General features: G+C 37.4%; 1 protein-coding gene and 1 long non-coding RNA gene across 2 annotated transcripts in view; one reads left to right on the top strand and one right to left on the bottom strand.

The window, feature by feature from the left end:
* LOC139759416 (uncharacterized) overlaps positions 1-6146 on the top strand; it is a 28680-nt gene extending 22534 nt beyond the window's left edge. The window contains exon 2 of the long non-coding RNA XR_011715043.1: positions 5036-6146. This is a non-coding gene — a long non-coding RNA (uncharacterized lncRNA). The remainder of the gene's footprint in view (positions 1-5035) is intronic.
* Positions 6147-14923: 8777 nt separating this feature from the next.
* The window catches only part of LOC139759415 (cytochrome P450 2J3-like), a 150468-nt gene continuing 146278 nt past the window's right edge, over positions 14924-19113 (bottom strand). Inside the window, 1 exon segment of the mRNA XM_071681507.1 lies at positions 14924-15132. Within this exon segment, the coding sequence (XP_071537608.1) occupies positions 14939-15132 (194 nt within the window). The 3' untranslated portion in view covers positions 14924-14938.

Below are 19113 nucleotides of genomic sequence, written 5' to 3'. Positions count from 1 at the left end.
CTAACTGTCATGTGTAATGCACCGAAACCACAGCTCCTTAACCGCTTTCAGGCCCCACAGACCTTTCCATGGATTACCTCAGACGCTTCCCATGCCCTGGTTCAGTCCAATGACAGCACGTTGACCCCAGTATACCACATCGTTCCATCTACTCTATTCCTGGCACGCCTCTCACCCTCCTGTATGTTCAAGCCCCGATCGCTCAAAATCTTTATCCCACCTCTCCTTGTTCCTTCCACCTCTAACACATATATCCTCTTTGTCAATTTTTCCTCACTCATTCTCTCCATATGTCCAAACCATTTCAACACACCCTCATCTGCTCTCTCATCCAAACTTTTTGTTTACACATCTCTCTCTTACTCTTTCATTACTTATTTAATCAAACCATCTCACACCACATATTGTCCTCAAACATTTCATTTCCAATACATCCACCCTCCTCCATACAACCCTAACTATAGCCCATGCCTCGCAATTCCTTCAAACATACCCATTTTTGCTCTCCAAGATAACGTACTCTCTTTCTTCATCTCTCCCAGAACCTTCACCCCCTGCCCCACCCTGTGACTCACTTCCACTTCCATGGTTCCATCCGCTGCTAAGTCCACTCCCAGATATCCAAGACATTTCACTTCCTCCAATTTTTTTTCATTCAAACCTACCCCCAATTAACTTGTCCCTCATCCCTACTGATCCTAGTAAACTTGCTCTTATTTACATTTACTCTCAACTTTCTCCTTTCGCACACTTTTCCAAACTTAGTCACCAACTTCTGCAGTTTCTCACCTGAATCAGCCACCAGAGTTGTATCATCGGCGAACAATAACTCACTAACTTCCCAGGTCCTCTCATCCACAACAGATTGCATACTCGCCCCTCTCTCCAAAACTCTTGCATTTACCCTAACCACCCCATCCATAAACAGATTAACCAACCATGGGGACATCAAACACCCCAGCCGCAAACCTACATTCACTACTTGTACACATTCCTTACATCCTTGATAATTACTTTTCACTGCTTCTAGGAACTACCCTCCCACACCATATACTCTTGAAACCTTCCACAAAGCATCTCTATCAACCCTATCATATGCCTTCTCCAGATCCATAAATGCTACGTACAAATCCATCTTTTTTTCTAAGTATTTCTCACATACATTCTTCAAAGCGAACATCTGATCTACACACAGTCTTAGCATAACCCACTTTTCTCACTAAAAGATGATTAAAACTAAAATATCAGTTTGAATCACTTCAACGTTTGCTATGATTATGACATTACACAAATAATTGGGTACCATGGGAGATCCAACTATAAGAAAACCCAACCCTTCAACATAAAAGTATACAATGCTGCAGTTAAAACCTGGAAAAACAGAGGTTCACGACAACGAAACATTACACAAATCACTATAATCAACAATTTTGAGGAAAAATGGAAAATTAAAACTAATACCCAAAATTTATGCCAGTACTCATAGGGGCAAATAATGATGAAGCAATAGGCTTCTAAGAATCAGAAAAAATGCTTGGCCTTTAAATCAGCTTCAGTGGTTACATAGGTAATCTGAAAGAACATTAGCAAAAAAGAATGATGTCTCTTACCAAGTTTTACAGATTTAGAAATATGCCAACAAACATAAAATCACATCTCGTCAAAGCCTTAGTTCTTCCTATACTGGACTATCCACCTATACCTATTCACACACTCGGCAACACACAACTTAAGTCCTCCAGAAATTTCAAAACAAAGCACTGATATTTGCCACTTATCAAAGATACCATTAATTCTAAAGACAGAACGAATTCATAAAATAATACAAACCCAACCCTTCAACATAAAAGTATACAATGCTGCAGTTAAAGCCTGGAAAAAAAACAGAGGTTCAAGACAACGGAAACATTACACAAATTAATAGCACCCCTCAACACGATACAAAGCTTCAACAAAATCATCCTTAGTAGCCTTGCAAATTATACAACCCACTCCTTCCACCGTACAAATGAAAAGACCTTGTAGGTCTTAAAATCTTAACTAATTAATAAGAAAACATAGCTTTAGATTAACAAGGTGGATTGCCCACCAACTGTCTCTCTCCCACTTTCCTTCGTCTTTCCTACAACTTTACCTTCACCTGTCCCACCTCTTCAATTCTTCTTTACTTTTCTGAATATATATATAAGCGATGGGGTAAAGGCTAAAGAATTCTATCTGCATATTCCTTGCATATTGTAGAGGGCATAAAAAGGGGACAGTAGATGAAACAGAAGAAGGAGCTGGGTAGTGATTATCCTCCCAAAAGGCTCAGGCTAGGGCGTCTAAATGTGGGTGGATGTAACCAAGATGAGAAGAAAGAAAAAATAGGTAGTATGTTTGAGGGAAGAATCGTGGACGTTCTGGATCTGAGTGAAACAAAGATCAAGGGTAAGGAGAAGAGTAGTTTGGAAATATATTCTAGTCGTGAAGTTGGAGATGGTAAGAGAGAAAAAGCAAAGGAAGGGGTAGCACTTCTACTGAAGCAGGAATTATGGGAGTGTATAACAGTGAAAGAAAGTGAGCTGTAGATTGATGTGCATGAAATTAGAATTGGATTGTGAGAGATGGGCGATTATTAGTGTATATGCATATGGCCACAAGGAGAAAGATCATGAGAAGCAAGTGTTTTGGGAGCAGCTGAGTGAGTGTGTTAGCAATTTTGTTGCAATAGACCGGGTATTTGAAATGAGTGATTTAAATGCGAAGGTGAGTGATGTTTAGGGATAATTCTGGGGGGGGGGTATGGGGTATTCAGTATTATGAATGGAAATAGTGAACATCTTGTGGAGTTGTGGTGGAAAAAGAACTGGTGACTGGGAATACTTGGTCTAAAAAGAGAGACGTACACAAGTATCTGTATGTGAGTAGGAAAGATGGTCAGCAAGCAGTATTTCACTGACTTACATATCAATGGATAGATATGCAAAAGAGAGACTTGTGAATGTGTTTAGAGGGAGAGCTGGTGGGATATCTGATCATTTGTTTGTGGGGGCTAGGGTGAAGAATTGTGGAGGTTTTCAAAAAAAAGAAAAGAAAAAACACTATGTATCAGAAGAAAGGAGTAAGAGTGAGTAGGTTTGGAAAAAGAGCGTAGTGTGAAGTATCAAGAAAGATGAGCGCAGAATATCAAAAGATGAGATTAAACAAAGTTAGGGGAGTGGGTGAGGAATGAGAGGTATTTAGGGAAACAGTGATGGCATATGCATGCATGTGGCATACGTAAGGTGGGCAGATTAGAAAGGATAATGAATGGAGAGATGACGAAGTAAAGTTGCAAGTGAAAGAGAAAAGAGGTAAAGATTAAGGTGTAGGGGTTGAAAAGAGGGCAAATTAGAGTTGGGGTGAGATATCAATAAACTTTATGGAGAAAGTGTTTTGGAAGGAGATTGATAATATGCACGAAACAAAAGAATAAATGGGAACATTGGTGAAAGTGCCAACAAGTAGTGATGAAGTGAGGAGGAGACAGAATGACTATTTTGAAAGCCTGTTGAAAGTGTTTGATGATAGGATGGTAGATATAGAGTGTTTAGGTCGAGATGGTATGCATAGAGAATCAAGAATGGTTTGGAGATGGTAAAAGCCAATTGGAAAATGAGGTGTGGCAAGTTAAAGGGAGTGGACTGTATTGCAGTTGCATTAATAAAGAAAGGGGATGACTGTGTTGTTGGCTGGTTAGTTAGGCTTTTCATTGTATGTGTGGGTCACGAGTGCTTTACAGGCTGACGGTAAGTGTTGACTACGCACAGCAGGCACACATCTCATTGCATTTGGAAATATTAAATTGGAATCTGAGGTGGATAAGGAAAAGTTTTCTGAAGCACCACTCTCACATTACGGCAAGTGGAATTAAGTCGCACATCATTGCCATTGTAGGCCCAGAAGAAAACTCAGATATGAGAAATACTTCGGTGGAGGTTGATCAAGTAAACTTAATAGACTCTGACACAAATACAGAAGGAAAGTCCACCGTGAACATTGATGATGAAAGTGGAGGTCAGGACTCTTCAACACTTCAACCACAGACATGAGCAAAGAAAGTGACAGAAATGGTGATCTAAGCATGGAAGGAGAGGGAGTTAGTGGAAGCCATGAAACAGTAAGCACACATGTTTTACAGACACCGTAAAGGACAATGACTCGGGATGGAAGGAGAGGATGTAATTGAAGGTCAGGAATCTTCTGGCGCAGATGTGAGCACAGATGGTGACTTTGATGCTGACTCAGGTATGGAAGGAGTGGGGTTGGAGGAAAGTGGAGGCCAGGAAACTCTCTCAGGCTTATCCACAGCCATAGAAAGGCAAATGACACAGCAAATGATCAAATCAAATGGATGGACAGAGTCTGTAGATAAGTAAAAGAAAATTGCATGTATGACAAGACTACCATGTCATATTCGCAAAATGTAAATATAAACACTCATGAAAATATTTGACATACCAGCCAGGCTGTGGGAGCCTAAGGGATGCGTCTTCCAACAGCTTGGTCGAAGAGCGACCTTCTCCATCAACCAGGGCCCAGCCCTAAAGTTGTGAAGACTTCACAAGGTATGGTGACTACTAAACATATCCTAGATGACTTCATCCTTCCACAATTAAACTTCCCCTCCCTACTCCATCTTCAACAGCAATCCACCAACCATAAATCCACCTGAAATTAAGCTTCCTTGACATGTGTTAGTTACATTTTCTTTTCTTCTCTATGTAATCACTCATCCCTACAAGTCTACTGATACCAATTTCAACATATCTCGAGACCTTTCATTCCTACAATGCAAGTACTGCAGTAAAGGCACTGAAAACTTACTGCTTAATTGTCCCACACATATGGACATACAACACAGCATTTTCTGACCTGTAGTTCCACCTGGTGCACATGGCTAACTTTCTGACCACTGTATGATCCCTGTGGAAGGAAGGAGCTCCTGGGACAGGAAGGTAGGTACACTGAGTTGATGGTAAGAATACTCTTCATGACAACTCTTTTGTTTCAGATACAGAATGAAATTGGATCTCACGACTAAGAACAGAGCAGAGGCTGAAAATGTTTAATGGAGAAAAATTGTTTCGAGAAGGATCATCACCAGAAGCACAAGATTTTGCGCAAAGGTCAGCAAAGAATTGGTAGTATGGGAAATGAAGTATTTTCACAAAAGAGAAATCTTCAGCAGCTTCTCCCTGTGCAGACTGATATGGAAATTTTAGGACAAGTGAAAAAATTTATTTGTGATGAATGTGGGAAACTGTTTGCGCAAAAGAGAAGTCTTCACCGCCATTTGCATGTGCACTGTGGTATGAAAAAATTTAGGTGTAATGAATGTGGGAAACTGTTTTTACGAAAATATCACCTCAAAGAACATTTGACTGTACATAGTGGCTTGAAAAAGTTTAGATGTGTTGAGTGTGGCAAGTTGTATTCCCAGAAAAGTACTCTGAAACAACATTTGCATTTGCATAGTGGTGTGAAAAAATTCGAGTGTGATGAATGTGGGAAGCAGTTTTTGCGGAAAAGTGATATGCAAGGACATTTACCTGTACATAATGTTATGAAAAAGACTGGATGCGACGAATGTGGGAAACTTTATGTGCAGAAAAGTAGTCTTCAGCGACACATGCTTGTGCACACTGGCGTGAAAAAGTATGGATGTAATGAATGTGGCAAGTCCTTTTTACAGAAAAGTCACCTTAAGGAACATTTGTCTGTACACAGTGGTCAGAGAAGTTTGCATGTAATGAATGTGGAAAATTGTTTTCCCAGAAAGGTAACCTTAATCAACATTTGCTTGTACATAGTGGAGTGAAAAAGTTTAAATGTGATCATTGTGGGAAACTATTTTTGCGGAAAAGTCAGCTTCAGCAGCATTTACCTGTCCACAGTGATGTGTAAAAGGTTACATGTGGCCAGTGTGGGAAACTGTTTTCCTGCAAGGGTGACATCGTGAGACATTTGCTTGTGTACATTAGCGTAAAAATGTTATAATATGATGTGTAATATATTGGTAAATTGTATATTTCTGTGCATCACATGAAGCCCTCTTCTTTCCATACCTGGTCCCTGATGATGCAAGTTGCACAGAAGCTTTCCAGAATAAAGAGTATTTATGTTACTCCTGGAATATGATTATCCCTCACGCTAGACACTATATGATGAATGTGAGGCGTGGGCTATGGATAGAGTTGTGCGCAGGAGGGTGGATGTGCTGAAAATGAGATGTTTGAGGACAATATGTGGTGTGAGGTGGTTTGATCGAGTAAGTAATGTAAAGGTAAGAGAGATGTGTGGAAATAAAAAGAGCGTGGTTGAGAGAGCAGAAAAGGGTGTTTTGAAATGGTTTGGGCACATGGAGAGAATGAGTGAGGAAAGATTGACCAAGAGGATATATGTGTCGGAGGTGGATGGAACGAGGAGAAGTGGGAGACCAAATTGGAGGTGGAAAGATGGAGTGAAAAAGATTTTGAGTGATCGCGGCTTGAACATGCAGGAGAATGAAAGGCGGGCAAGGAATAGAGTGAATTGGATCGATGTGGTATACCGGGGTCGACGTGCTGTCAATGGATTGAATCAGGGCATGTGAAGCGTCCGGGGTAAACCATGGAAAGTTCTGTGGGGCCTGGATGTGGAAAGGGAGCTGTGGTTTCGGGCATTATTACATGACAGCTCGAGTGTGAATGAATGGGGCCTTTGTTGTCTTTTCCTAGCGCTACCTCGCACACATGAGGGGGGAGGGGGATGTTATTCCATGTGTGGCGAGGTGGCGATGGGAATAAATAAAGGCAGACGTATGAATTATGTACATGTGTATATATGTATATGTCTGTATGTACATTGAGATGTATACGTATGTATATTTGCGTGTGTGGACGTGTATGTATATACATGTATATGGGGGTGGGTTGGGCCATTTCTTTCGTCTGTTTCCTTGCGCTACCTCGCAAACGCGGGAGACAGCGACAAAGTAAAATAAATGAATAAATAAATATATATATATATATATATATATATATATATATATATATATATATATATATATATATATATATATTATCCCTGGGTATAGGGGAGAAAGAATACTTCCCACGTATTCCCTGCGTGTCGTAGAAGGCGACTAAAAGGGAAGGGAGCGGGGGGGGCTGGAAATCCTCCCCTCTTTTTTTTTTTCTTTTTTTCTCAAAGTAGGAACAGAGAAGGGGGCCAGATGAGGATATTCCCTCAAAGGCCCAGTCCTCTGTTCTTAACGCTACCTCGCTAACGCGGGAAATGGCGAATAGTATGAAAGAAAGGTATTATATATATATATATATATATATATATATATATATATATATATATATATATATATATATTCAATCATCCAGAGAATTTCAACTATCCAGAAGGAATATGCATTGTAGACTGAAGGAACAGTATGGATCGTTTGTACACGTAAAGTAGTAACACATTCAGTTCTTAGAAACCTCCAGGTAATGGTAATGGGGATCATCAGTTATAAAGAGACAGACTGGGAAATTTAGTTTCTCATGGCGATAGGGAATGATGGAGGCGCGCGCTCTTAGTGTATACAGGTGAACGTCCTGTACTACGGTGCTAGGGAGAAATATAGGATCATTCCCAAGTTTTATCTTAACGCATACTAGCATGAATATTGAGAATATCGTATAAGATACACCAACTGGAAGAAGTGACCATGTTATGCTCAAGTCTGACAATGTGATAAACGAGGACATTAACCGAGAAGAGGTGAGGTAAAACAAAGATATAATCGTTGGAACGACAAACCTCGACAATGGAGTTCAGTAGTCAGGCTATATGGTGCGAGGTCCTATGAAATTTACAATGAAATAGAGACGTAGTTACTTGAAGCTTGAGGTACGAGGAATGGCAAAATATTCTGTACTTTGTACCCTTCATTTTTCATACCCCTTCCCCCAATCCCTGAAATCACGAGCCCCCCCCCCCCCCCTCAAATCACGAACTCTATATGGTAAAGGGGAAGGCCTCTTTATTTTTTTTTTTGATCCAGGGTGTCTGGGACTGCTTTACTACGGTCGGGTTTATGGGCCCCCTGAGCAGGCCCTACGCCCTAAGTGTATGGGATGGGCCGGTCTCGTATGTACAGTCGCAGATAAATCATGGATGTATATATATATATGTTATATACTTTGGAGCTAAGAAACGAAACGCGGCCATCAAATTCTGAAAATCTGCTGACTAGAGTACATGAAAAGGAGGATCTTGGAGTTGTTATGAAAGACAATCTGAAGTGTGATAACTTCCCAGCTTCATATTTGTGAACGTCAGCTACAAAACACTAGAAACGATGTTGACGTTTTTTAATGTTTTCTTAAGACCAGACATTGAATAAGCAACACGCTAACCTCAACTTGCACGTTGCCTGGTGGTGAAGGAGGATCTCGCTAGGTGACCACCGTTTGACATAAACAGCAACCTGATAACCTGCTCAGCACCTGATATGTTGTGACGGAGGATGAAGGGAACACTGTCTAAGTTTCGTGTACCCTTTACCCACTAGGCTTCACTGGCACGAGCTGAATTATAAGTCTTAGAATATAGCAGCACAATAAACAATTCACTTCGTCCGAAAATTTCCATAGTACTTCTAAATTGAACGAACGTTTTGAGAGATCAGTTGAGACATGTGAGATTTCTGGAAATATTTTTCACATGTCCCAAAATGTTTTTTTTGTCTTTTCCTGTAAATGCTGATGAAGGGTCACATCCTCGTCAGGAAGGAGAGAGCAGAGATTTTCTTGGGCGAGAAGGAGGGAGGGGGGCTCCATGTTTGATGCAAGAGAGTGAAAACGAATGTATCGGTAACGTTCTGGACGCCAGACGGTACCCATAGTTCAAGCACACGCCAGATGGAACCATTGGTTCATGCACATCCAAGCTTTACTTTTGGACAACTACGTGCTACTAGTAGACTAGGTTCACTTGCAGCGTGAGGCACACATCACATTTATGCATATCAGCCTCTTTATGGCAGCATGACTCCAGATCGGGGATGACAAGGACAAAAACACGTCCCAGTCATGACCAACTCAGATGAAGGGTAAGATAAGAGTTATATTACAACATGAATGGGGGAAAGATTAGTTCAGCTCCTCAGGTATTTGTAAGCCCGACTCTGAAAGGTAGAAAGGTTATAGTTTAATCACTGCTATCTAAAAAAAAATCACTATGACTGTTTAAAGTAATCAATGTTACTGTTTAGAGTAATCACTGTCATTGTTGAAAGTAATCACTGCTATTGTTTAAAGTCATCACTGTTATTGTTGAAAGTAATCACTGTTATTGTTTAAAGTAATCACTGTTATTGTTGAAAGTAATCACTGTTATTGTTTAAAGCAATCACTCTGTTATTGTTTAAAGTAATCACTGTTATTGTTTAAGTAATCACTGTTATTGTTTAAAGTAATCACTGTTATTGTTTAAAGGAATCACTGTTATTGTATAAAGTAATCATTGCTATTGTTTTAAAGTAATCAATGTTACTGTTTAGAGTAATCACTGTCATTGTTTAAAGTAATCACCATTATTGTTTAAAGGAATCACTGTTATTGTTTGAAGTAATCACTCAGTTATTGTTTAAAGTAATGACTGTTATTGTTTAAAGCAATCACTGTTATTGTTTAAAGTAATCACTGCTACTGTTTAAAGTAATGACTGTTATTGTTTAAAGTAATGACTGTTATTGTTTAAAGTCATGACTGTTATTGTTGAAAGTAATCGCTGTTATTGTGTAAAGTAATCAATATTATTGTTTAAATTAATCACTGTTATTGTTTTAAAGTAATAACTGTTATTGTTTGAAGTAATCACTCAGTTATTGTTTAAAGTAATGACTGTTATTGTTTAAAGCAATCACTCTGTATTGTTTTAAAGTAATCGCTCTGTTATTGTTTAAAGCAATCAGTCTGTTATTGTTTAAATTATTAACTCTATTACTGTTTAAAGTAATCACTGCTACTGTTTAAAGTAATGACTGTTATTGTTTAAAGCAATCACTGTTATTGTATAAAGTAATCATTGCTATTGTTTTAAAGTAATCACTCTATTATTGTTTAAAGTAATGACTGTTATTGTTTAAAGCAATTACTGTTATTGTTTAAGTAATCACTGTCATTGTTTAAAGTAATCGCTCTGTTATTGTTTAGAATAATCACTGTTATTGTTTAAAGTAATGACTGTTATTGTTGAATTCATCACTGTTATTGTTTAAAGCAATCGCTCTGTTATTGCTTAAAGTAATCTCTGTTATTGTTTAAGTAATCACTGTCATTGTTGAAAGTAATCACTGCTACTGTTTAAAGTAATCACCATTATTGTTTAAAGGAATCACTGTTATTGTTTAAAGCAATCGCTCTGTTATTGTTTAAAGCAATCACTGTTATTGTTTGAAGTAATCACTCAGTTATTGTTTAAATTATTAACTCTATTACTGTTTAAAGTAATCAATGTTACTGTTTAGAGTAATCACTGTCATTGTTGAAAGTAATCATTATTATTGATGAAGCAATCACTCTATTATTGCTTAAAGTAATCACTCTGTTATTGTTTAATCACTGTTATTGTATAAAGTAATCATTGTTATTGTATAAAGTAATCATTGCTATTGTTTTAAAGTAATAACTCTGTTATTGTTTAAAGCAATCAGTCTGTTATTGTTTAGAATAATCACTGTTATTGTTTAATCACTGTTATTGTATAAAGTAATAACTGTTATTGTCTCAAGCAATCACTCTGTTATTGTTTAAATTATTAACTCTATTACTGTTTAAAGTAATCACTCTGTTATGTTTAAAGCAATCAGTCTGTTATTGTTTAAAGTAATCACTGTTATTGTTGAATTCATCACTGTTATTGTTGAATTCATCACTGTTATTGTTTAAAGTAATCACTCTATTATTGCTTAAAGTAATCTCTGTTATTGTTTAAAGCAATCATTGTTATTGTATAAAGTAATCACTTCTATTGTTTTAAAGTAATCGCTCTGTTATTGCTTAAAGTAATCACTGCTACTGTTTAAAGTAATGACTGTTATTGTTTAAACTAATCACTGTTATTGTTTGAAGTAATTACTCTGTTATTGCTTAAAACAATCACTCTATTATTGCTTAAAGTAATCACTCTGTTATTGTTTAATCACTGTTATTGTATAAAGTAATAACTGTTATTGTCTCAAGCAATCACTCTGTTATTGTTAAAGTAATCACTATTATCATCACTGTTATTGTTAAAGCAATCACTCTGTTATTGTTTAAAGCATCAGCTCTGTTATTGTTTAAAGTAATCACTCTGTTATGTTTAAAAGTAATCACTGCTACTGTTTAAAGTAATCACTCTATTATTGCTTAAAGTAATCTCTGTTATTGTTTAAAGTAATAACTGTTATTGTCTCAAGCAATCACTCTGTTATTGTTTAAACTAATCACTGTTATTGTTTAAAGCAATCACTGTTATTGTTGAATTCATCACTGTTATTGTTGAATTCATCACTGTTATTGTTAAAGCAATAACTCTGTTATTGTTTAAAGCAATTACTTTGTTATTGTTTAAAGTAATGACTTTATTGTTTAAAGTAATCACTGCTACTGTTTAAAGTAATCACTATTGTCATGTAAAGTAATCGCTGTTATTGTTTAAAGTAATCACTTTGTTGTTGTTTAAAGTTATCACTATTGTTATTACTCTTATTGTTTAATCACTGCTATCTAAAAAAAAAATCACTATTACTGTTTAAAGTAATCAGTCTGTTTTTATTCAAAGTAATCATTGTTATTGTATAAAGTAATCACTTCTATTGTTTAAAGTAATCGCTCTGTTATTGTTTAAAGTAGTCACTGTTATTGTTTACAGTAATCACTGTGCTATTGTTTAAAGTAATAACTCTGTTATTGTTTAAAGCAATCTCTCTGGTATTGTTGAAAGTTATCACTGTTATTGTTGGAAGTAATCACTGTTATTGTTTAAAGCAATTACTTTTATCATTCAAAGTAATCATTCAGTTATTGTTGAAAGTAATCACTGTTATTGTTTAAGATAATCACTCTTATTGTTTAAAGCAATCGCTCTGTTATTGTTTAAAGTAATCACTATCATTGTCTAAAGTAATCACTCTCATTGTTGAAAGTAATCACTGTTATTGATTTCAGTAATTACTGTTATTATTGGAAGTAATCACTGTTATTGTTTGAAGTAATCACTCTGTTATTGTTTAAAGTAATCACTCAATGATTGTTCAAAACAATCACTGTGTTATTGTTTAAGTATTCACTGTCATTGTTTAAAGTAATAACTGTTATTGTTTGAAAAAATCACTGTTTTTGTTTGAAGTAGTCACTGTTATTATTCAAAGTAATCACTCTGGTATTGCTTAAAGTAATAACTCTGTTATTGTTTAAAGCAATCACTCTGATATTATTGAAAGCAACTACTGTAATTGTTTAAAGCAATCATTGTTATTGTCCAAAGTAATCACACTTATTGTTTAAAGTATCAGCTCTGTTATTGTTTAAAGCAATCACTTTGTTATTGTATAAAGTAATCATTGCTATTGTTTAAAGTAATCACTATTATTGTTTAAAGTAGTAACTGTTATGGTTGAAAGTAATGACTGTTATTGTTTAAAGTAATGACTGTTATTGTTTAAAGCAATTACTGTTATTGTTTAAAGCAATCACTGTTATTGTTTAAAGTAATCACCCAGTTATTATCTAAATTATTAACTCTATTACTGTTTAAAACAATCAGTCTGTTATTGTTTAGAGTAATCTCTGTTATTGTTTAAAGTAATCACTGTTATTGTTGAAAGTAATCACTGTTATTGTTAAAAAACTAATCACTATTATTGTTTAAAGCAATCACTCTGTTATTGCTTAAAGTAATTGCTCTGTTATTGTTTAAAGTAATTGCTCTGTTATTGTTTAAAGTAATCACCATTATTGTTTAAAGGAATCACTGTTATTGTTGAAAATAATCACTGTTTTTGTTTAAAGTAATTACTGTTATTGTTGAAAGTAATCACTGTTATTGTTTGAAGTAATCACTGTGTTATTGTTTAAAGTAATCACTCTATTATTGTTTAAAGCAATCACTCTGTTATTGTTTAGAATAATCACTGTTATTGTTTAAAGTAATCACTATTATCATCACTGTTATTGTTTGAAGTAATCACTCAGTTATTGTTTAAATTATTAACTCTATTACTGTTTAAAGCAATCAGTCTGTTATTGTTTAAAGTAATCACTGTTATTGTTTAAAGTAATCACTATTACTGTTTAAAGTAATCACTGTTATTGTTTAAACTAATCACTGTTATTGTTTAAAGTAATCGATGTTATTGTTTAAAGTAATCAATCTGTTTTTGTTTAAAGTAATCGCTGTTGTTGTATAAAGTAATCACTCTGTTACTGTTTAATCACTCTGTTATTGTTTAAAGTAATAACTCTGTTATTGTTAAAAGCAATCACTCTGCTATTGTTGAAAGTAATTAATACTATTGATTAAAGCAATCATTGTTATTGTTCAAAGTAATTACACTGTTATTGTTTAAAGTATCAACTCTGTTATTGTTTAAAGCAATCGCTTTGTTACTGTATAAAGTATTTATCGTTATTTCTTAAAGTGATCACTGTTATTGTTTAAAGCAATCACTGTTTTTATTGAAAGTAATAACTCAGTTATTGTTTAAATGATCAACTCTGTTATTGTTTGAAGTAATTACTCTGTCATTGCTTAAAGTAATCTCTGTTATTGTTTAAAGTAATCACTATTATTGTTGAAAGTAATCACAGTTATTGTTAAAGTAATTACTCCGTTATTGCTTAATGTAATCACTCTGTTATCATTTAAAGCAATCACTGTTATTGTATAATGTAATCAGTTATTTTTCAAAGTAATAACTCAGTTATTGTTTAAAGTAATCACTCTGTTATTGTTTAAAGTAATTACTGTTATTGTTTAAAATAATCATTCTGTTATTGTTTAAAGTAATACCTCTGTTATTGTTTAAAGCAATCACTCTGCCATTGTTGAAAGTAATCACTGTTGTTACTGAAAGAAATCAATGTTATTGTTTAAAGCAATTACTGTTATTGTTTAAAGTAATCACTCTGTTATTGTTTAAATCATCAACTCTTATTGTTTAAAGCAATCACTCTGTTATTGTTTAAAGTAATCTCTGTTATTGCTTAAAGTAATCACTGTTATTGTTTGTACACTTCCGAAGATCAGTTTAAATTTTGTTTGTCAGACATTACCACCCCAGTGATGTGCAGCGGATGGTTTTCTTTGGTACTTTTCCGTGTAGTATAATTTCAGAATTCATAGCTTGTTTGAAGCTTTCCTCAGATACGTTGTGGGTATGTCTTGGTCCTACCGAGGTAGAGAGAGAGAGAGAGAGAGAGAGAGAGAGAGAGAGAGAGAGAGAGAGAGAGAGAGAGAGAGAGAGAGAGAGAGAGAGAGAGAGAGAGGAGTTTGCGTATGACACAGGACTATCTCTCCTGTACTATCCTGTTACCTTTTTATGAATATTTCGTTGGGATTTACTTATCAATGGACACAGTCAACATTGTTCATCTAAGCTTAATGAGTCTCCTTCAAAAACTCAAAAAGATATAACACTAGAATATAAACAGCCCCAGTATGCAGGGGGTAAATAGATGATGTGCCAAAAACACGCTTCCAGTCAATCCCTCACACATCACAACGACGCACCACACACTTCAGTCTCTTCTTCCATTTCAAACTATCCCTTCCCTTTTCCCACCTCATCTCTCTCTTCTCTAACCACCTTAACCATAACAGACAGATAAATAAAGAGCTACATGGTGAGGCCTTTGTGATAGACACTTGAGAAAATAAGTGCACGTTCTTTCTATGAGGTGCATGATAATGGTGTACTAATGGCTGCCCACACGTTAGGTTTACCTATTCCAAATGGCAAGAAAGCTTCGTTTTTCTTGTACTTCCCGTTCTCGTCGAGGAAATTATCAGGATGGAAGTGTTGCGAGTCCTTCCACAGTTGAGTGTCAGATAGGGCGTCGTCCAGGTTGGCCAGGAGCACCGTACCTGCAACAGTAATACCTTGTTAAGAAGATCTGATCCTGATGCACTGAGCCCAGAGTCGGCCGTAAGCTGAGTCTCTTTCGGAAGCCTCTCCACCATTCAGACTTCCCCCCTCAGTCCTGAGCTCTAGCGGGGCCCGGGCGCACGCCCCGAGGAGAAATGTGAAAATTTAGGATGTCTGGGGCAGCGTTTCCTGTACTCTAAAAGCTACCATTTAACTGTCGACTGTACAAAGTGTACAGGAAGGGCTGGCCTTAACTGCGCTACACTAACACAAGAATGATAAACTAGTGAGCGCTTTGTCTGCACACCGAGAGAAATCTTCATTTGTGGAAATAAGCACCTGGTCGATGAAGCGAGCACCTGGTCGATGAAGCGAGCACCTGGTCGATGAAGCGAGCACCTGGTCGACGAAGCGAGCACCTGGTTGAGGAAGTGAGCACCTGATAGAATGCATTATAAGTGTTCACGTAAGATAGTATATTTCCTTGCCTTACCATTCTGGTCGCCCGACACGATTCATGAACGTAACCTTAAGAGAATAACATTCCCATAATGTAAGACCAGCCTTCTTAATGTTCGTATAACATGAGAAGCCAATACCATAATGAAAATCAGCAATCTCTTTTTCATCTACATATCCCACTATACATAGGGAAGTGTGGTTTTAGTACATTACACATGACAGTTACAGAATGGATGTGAGGATGCAGCTTTTCTTCGTCTGCTCCTGGTCCTACCTCTCTGACGTAGGAAACGTCGATGAAGTATGAAAAACTCTCTGCATATATATGTATGTATATATGTATGTATGTGGTATGTATGTGTCGATACAGGAAGAGATAGGTAGTATGTTTGAAGAGAGGAACCTGGATGTTTAAGCTCTGTGCTAAACAAAGCTACAGGAATAGAGGGAAGAATGATTTGGAAATGCCTTGTTGGTAAAGTCAGGGGTTGGTGTTAGTGCGAAAGTTGGGGATGGAGCAGTTGAAGTAGGAGTTGTGGGAACATGTGTGAGGGTGTAAGGGAGTTAGCCCCAAACTAGTGTAGGCAAAAATGAAAGTGAATTCTGAGAGGCGGGTGATTATTACTGCATATGCACCTGTAAAGGAGTCATACATACATTAAATAATCTTACCAACCAGTCAATAATCCAGTCACCCCCTTTTTTAATAAATTCCACTGCAATATTATCCAAACCCGCTGCCTTGCCGACTTTCATCTTCCGCAAAGCTTTTACTACCTCTTCTCTGTATACCAAATCATTTTCCCTAACCCTCTCACTTTGAACACCACCTCGACCAAAACATCCTATATCTGCCACTCTATCATCAAACACATTCAATAAACCTTCAAAATATTCACTCCATCTCCTTCTCAAATCACCACTACTTGTTATCAACTTCCCATTAGCCCCCTTCACTGAAGTTCCCATTTGTTTTCCTGTCTTTTGCACTTTATTTACCTCCTTCCAAAACGTCTTTTTATTCTCCCTAGAATTTATGATACTCTCTCACCCCAACTCTCATTTGCCCTCTTATTCACCTCTTGCACCTTTCTCTTGACCTCCTGTCTCTTTCCTTTATACATCTCCCACTCATTTGCATTATTTGCCTGCAAAAATCACCCAAATGCCTCTCTCTTCTCATTCACTAATAATCTTACTTCATCCCACCACTCACTACCCTATCTAATCTGCCCACCTCACACGCTTCTCATGCCACAAGCATCTTTTGCGCAAGCCATCACTGCTTCCCTAAATACATCCCATTCCTCCCTCACTCCCCTTACCTCCTTTGTTCTCACCTTTTTCCATTCTGTACTCAGTCTCTCCTGATACTTCCTCACATAAGTCTCCTTCCCAAGCTCACTTACTCTCACCACTCTCTTCACCCCAACATTCTCTCTTCTTTTCTGAAAACCTCTACAAATCTTCACCTTCGCCTCCACAACATAATGATCAGACATCCTTCCAGTTGCACCTCTCAGCATATTAACATTTGAAAGTCTCTTTTTCGCGCGCCTATCAATTAACACGTAATAATGCTCTCTGGCCATTCCCTGCTACTTACATACGTATAGTTATGTATATCTCTCTTTCTAAACCAGGTATTTCCAATCACCAGTCCTTTTTCAGCACATAAATCTACAAGCTCTTCACCATTTCCATTTACAACACTGAACACCCCATGTACACCAATTATTCCCTCAACTGCCACATTACTCACCTTTGCATTCAAATTGCCCATCATTATAACCCGGTCTCGTGCATGAAAACCACTAACACACTCACTCAGGTGCTCCCAAAACACTTGCCTCTCATAAAAGAATACTTTCCATGCATTCCTCACGTGTCGTAGAAGGCGACTATAGGGGACGGGAGCGGGATGCTGGAAACCCTTCCCTCCTTGTATTTTAACTTTCTAAAAGGGGAAACAGAAATATATATATATATATATATACATATATATATATATATATATTTTTTTTTTTTTTTTTTTTTTTATACTTTGTCGCTGTCTCCCGCGTTTGCGAGGTAGCGCAAGGAAACAGACGAAAGAAATGGCCCAACCCCCCCCCCCCATACACATGTACATACGTCCACACACGCAAATATACATACCTACACAGCTTTCCATGGTTTACCCCAGACGCTTCACATGCCTTGATTCAATCCACTGACAGCACGTCAACCCCTGTATACCACATCGCTCCAATTCACTCTATTCCTTGCCCTCCTTTCACCCTCCTGCATGTTCAGGCCCCGATCACACAAAATCTTTTTCACTCCATCTTTCCACCTCCAATTTGGTCTCCCTCTTCTCCTCGTTCCCTCCACCTCCGACACATATATCCTCTTGGTCAATCTTTCCTCACTCATTCTCTCCATGTGCCCAAACCATTTCAAAACACCCTCTTCTGCTCTCTCAACCACGCTCTTTTTATTTCCACACATCTCTCTTACCCTTACGTTACTCACTCGCTCAAACCACCTCACACCACACATTGTCCTCAAACATCTCCTTTCCAGCACATCCATCCTCCTGCGCACATCTCTATCCATAGCCCACGCCTCGCAACCATACAACATTGTTGGAACCACTATTCCTTCAAACATACCCATTTTTGCTTTCCGAGATAATGTTCTCGACTTCCACACATTTTTCAAGGCTCCCAAAATTTTCGCCCCCTCCCCCACCCTATGATCCACTTCCGCTTCCATGGTTCCATCCGCTGACAGATCCACTCCCAGATATCTAAAACACTTCACTTCCTCCAGTTTTTCTCCATTCAAACTCACCTCCCAATTGACTTGACCCTCACCCCTACTGTACCTAATAACCTTGCTCTTATTCACATTTACTCTTAACTTTCTTCTTCCACACACTTTACCAAACTCAGTCACCAGCTTCTGCAGTTTCTCACATGAATCAGCCACCAGCGCTGTATCATCAGCGAACAACAACTGACTCACTTCCCAAGCTCTCTCATCCCCAACAGACTTCATACTTGCCCCTCCTTCCAGGACTCTTGCATTTACCTCCCTAACAACCCCATCCATAAACAAATTAAACAACCATGGAGACATCACACACCCCTGCCGCAAACCTACATTCACTGAGAACCAATCACTTTCCTCTCTTCCTACACGTACACATGCCTTACATCCTCGATAAAAACTTTTCACTGCTTCTAACAACTTGCCTCCCACACCATATATTCTTAATACCTTCCACAGAGCATCTCTATCAACTCTATCATATGCCTTCTCCAGATCCATAAATGCTACATACAAATCCATTTGTATATATATTTTTTTTTTTTTTTTTTTTTTGCTTTGTCGCTGTCTCCCGCGTTTGCGAGGTAGCGCAAGGAAACAGACGAAAGAAATGGCCCAACCCCCCCCCCCCCATACACATGTATATACATACGTCCACACACGCAAATATACATACCTACACAGCTTTCCATGGTTTACCCCAG

Source organism: Panulirus ornatus, chromosome 33 (assembly GCF_036320965.1).
Source record: "Panulirus ornatus isolate Po-2019 chromosome 33, ASM3632096v1, whole genome shotgun sequence".
NCBI lineage: Eukaryota > Metazoa > Arthropoda > Malacostraca > Decapoda > Palinuridae > Panulirus > Panulirus ornatus.
This window is presented reverse-complemented; position numbering and strand designations above follow the sequence as displayed.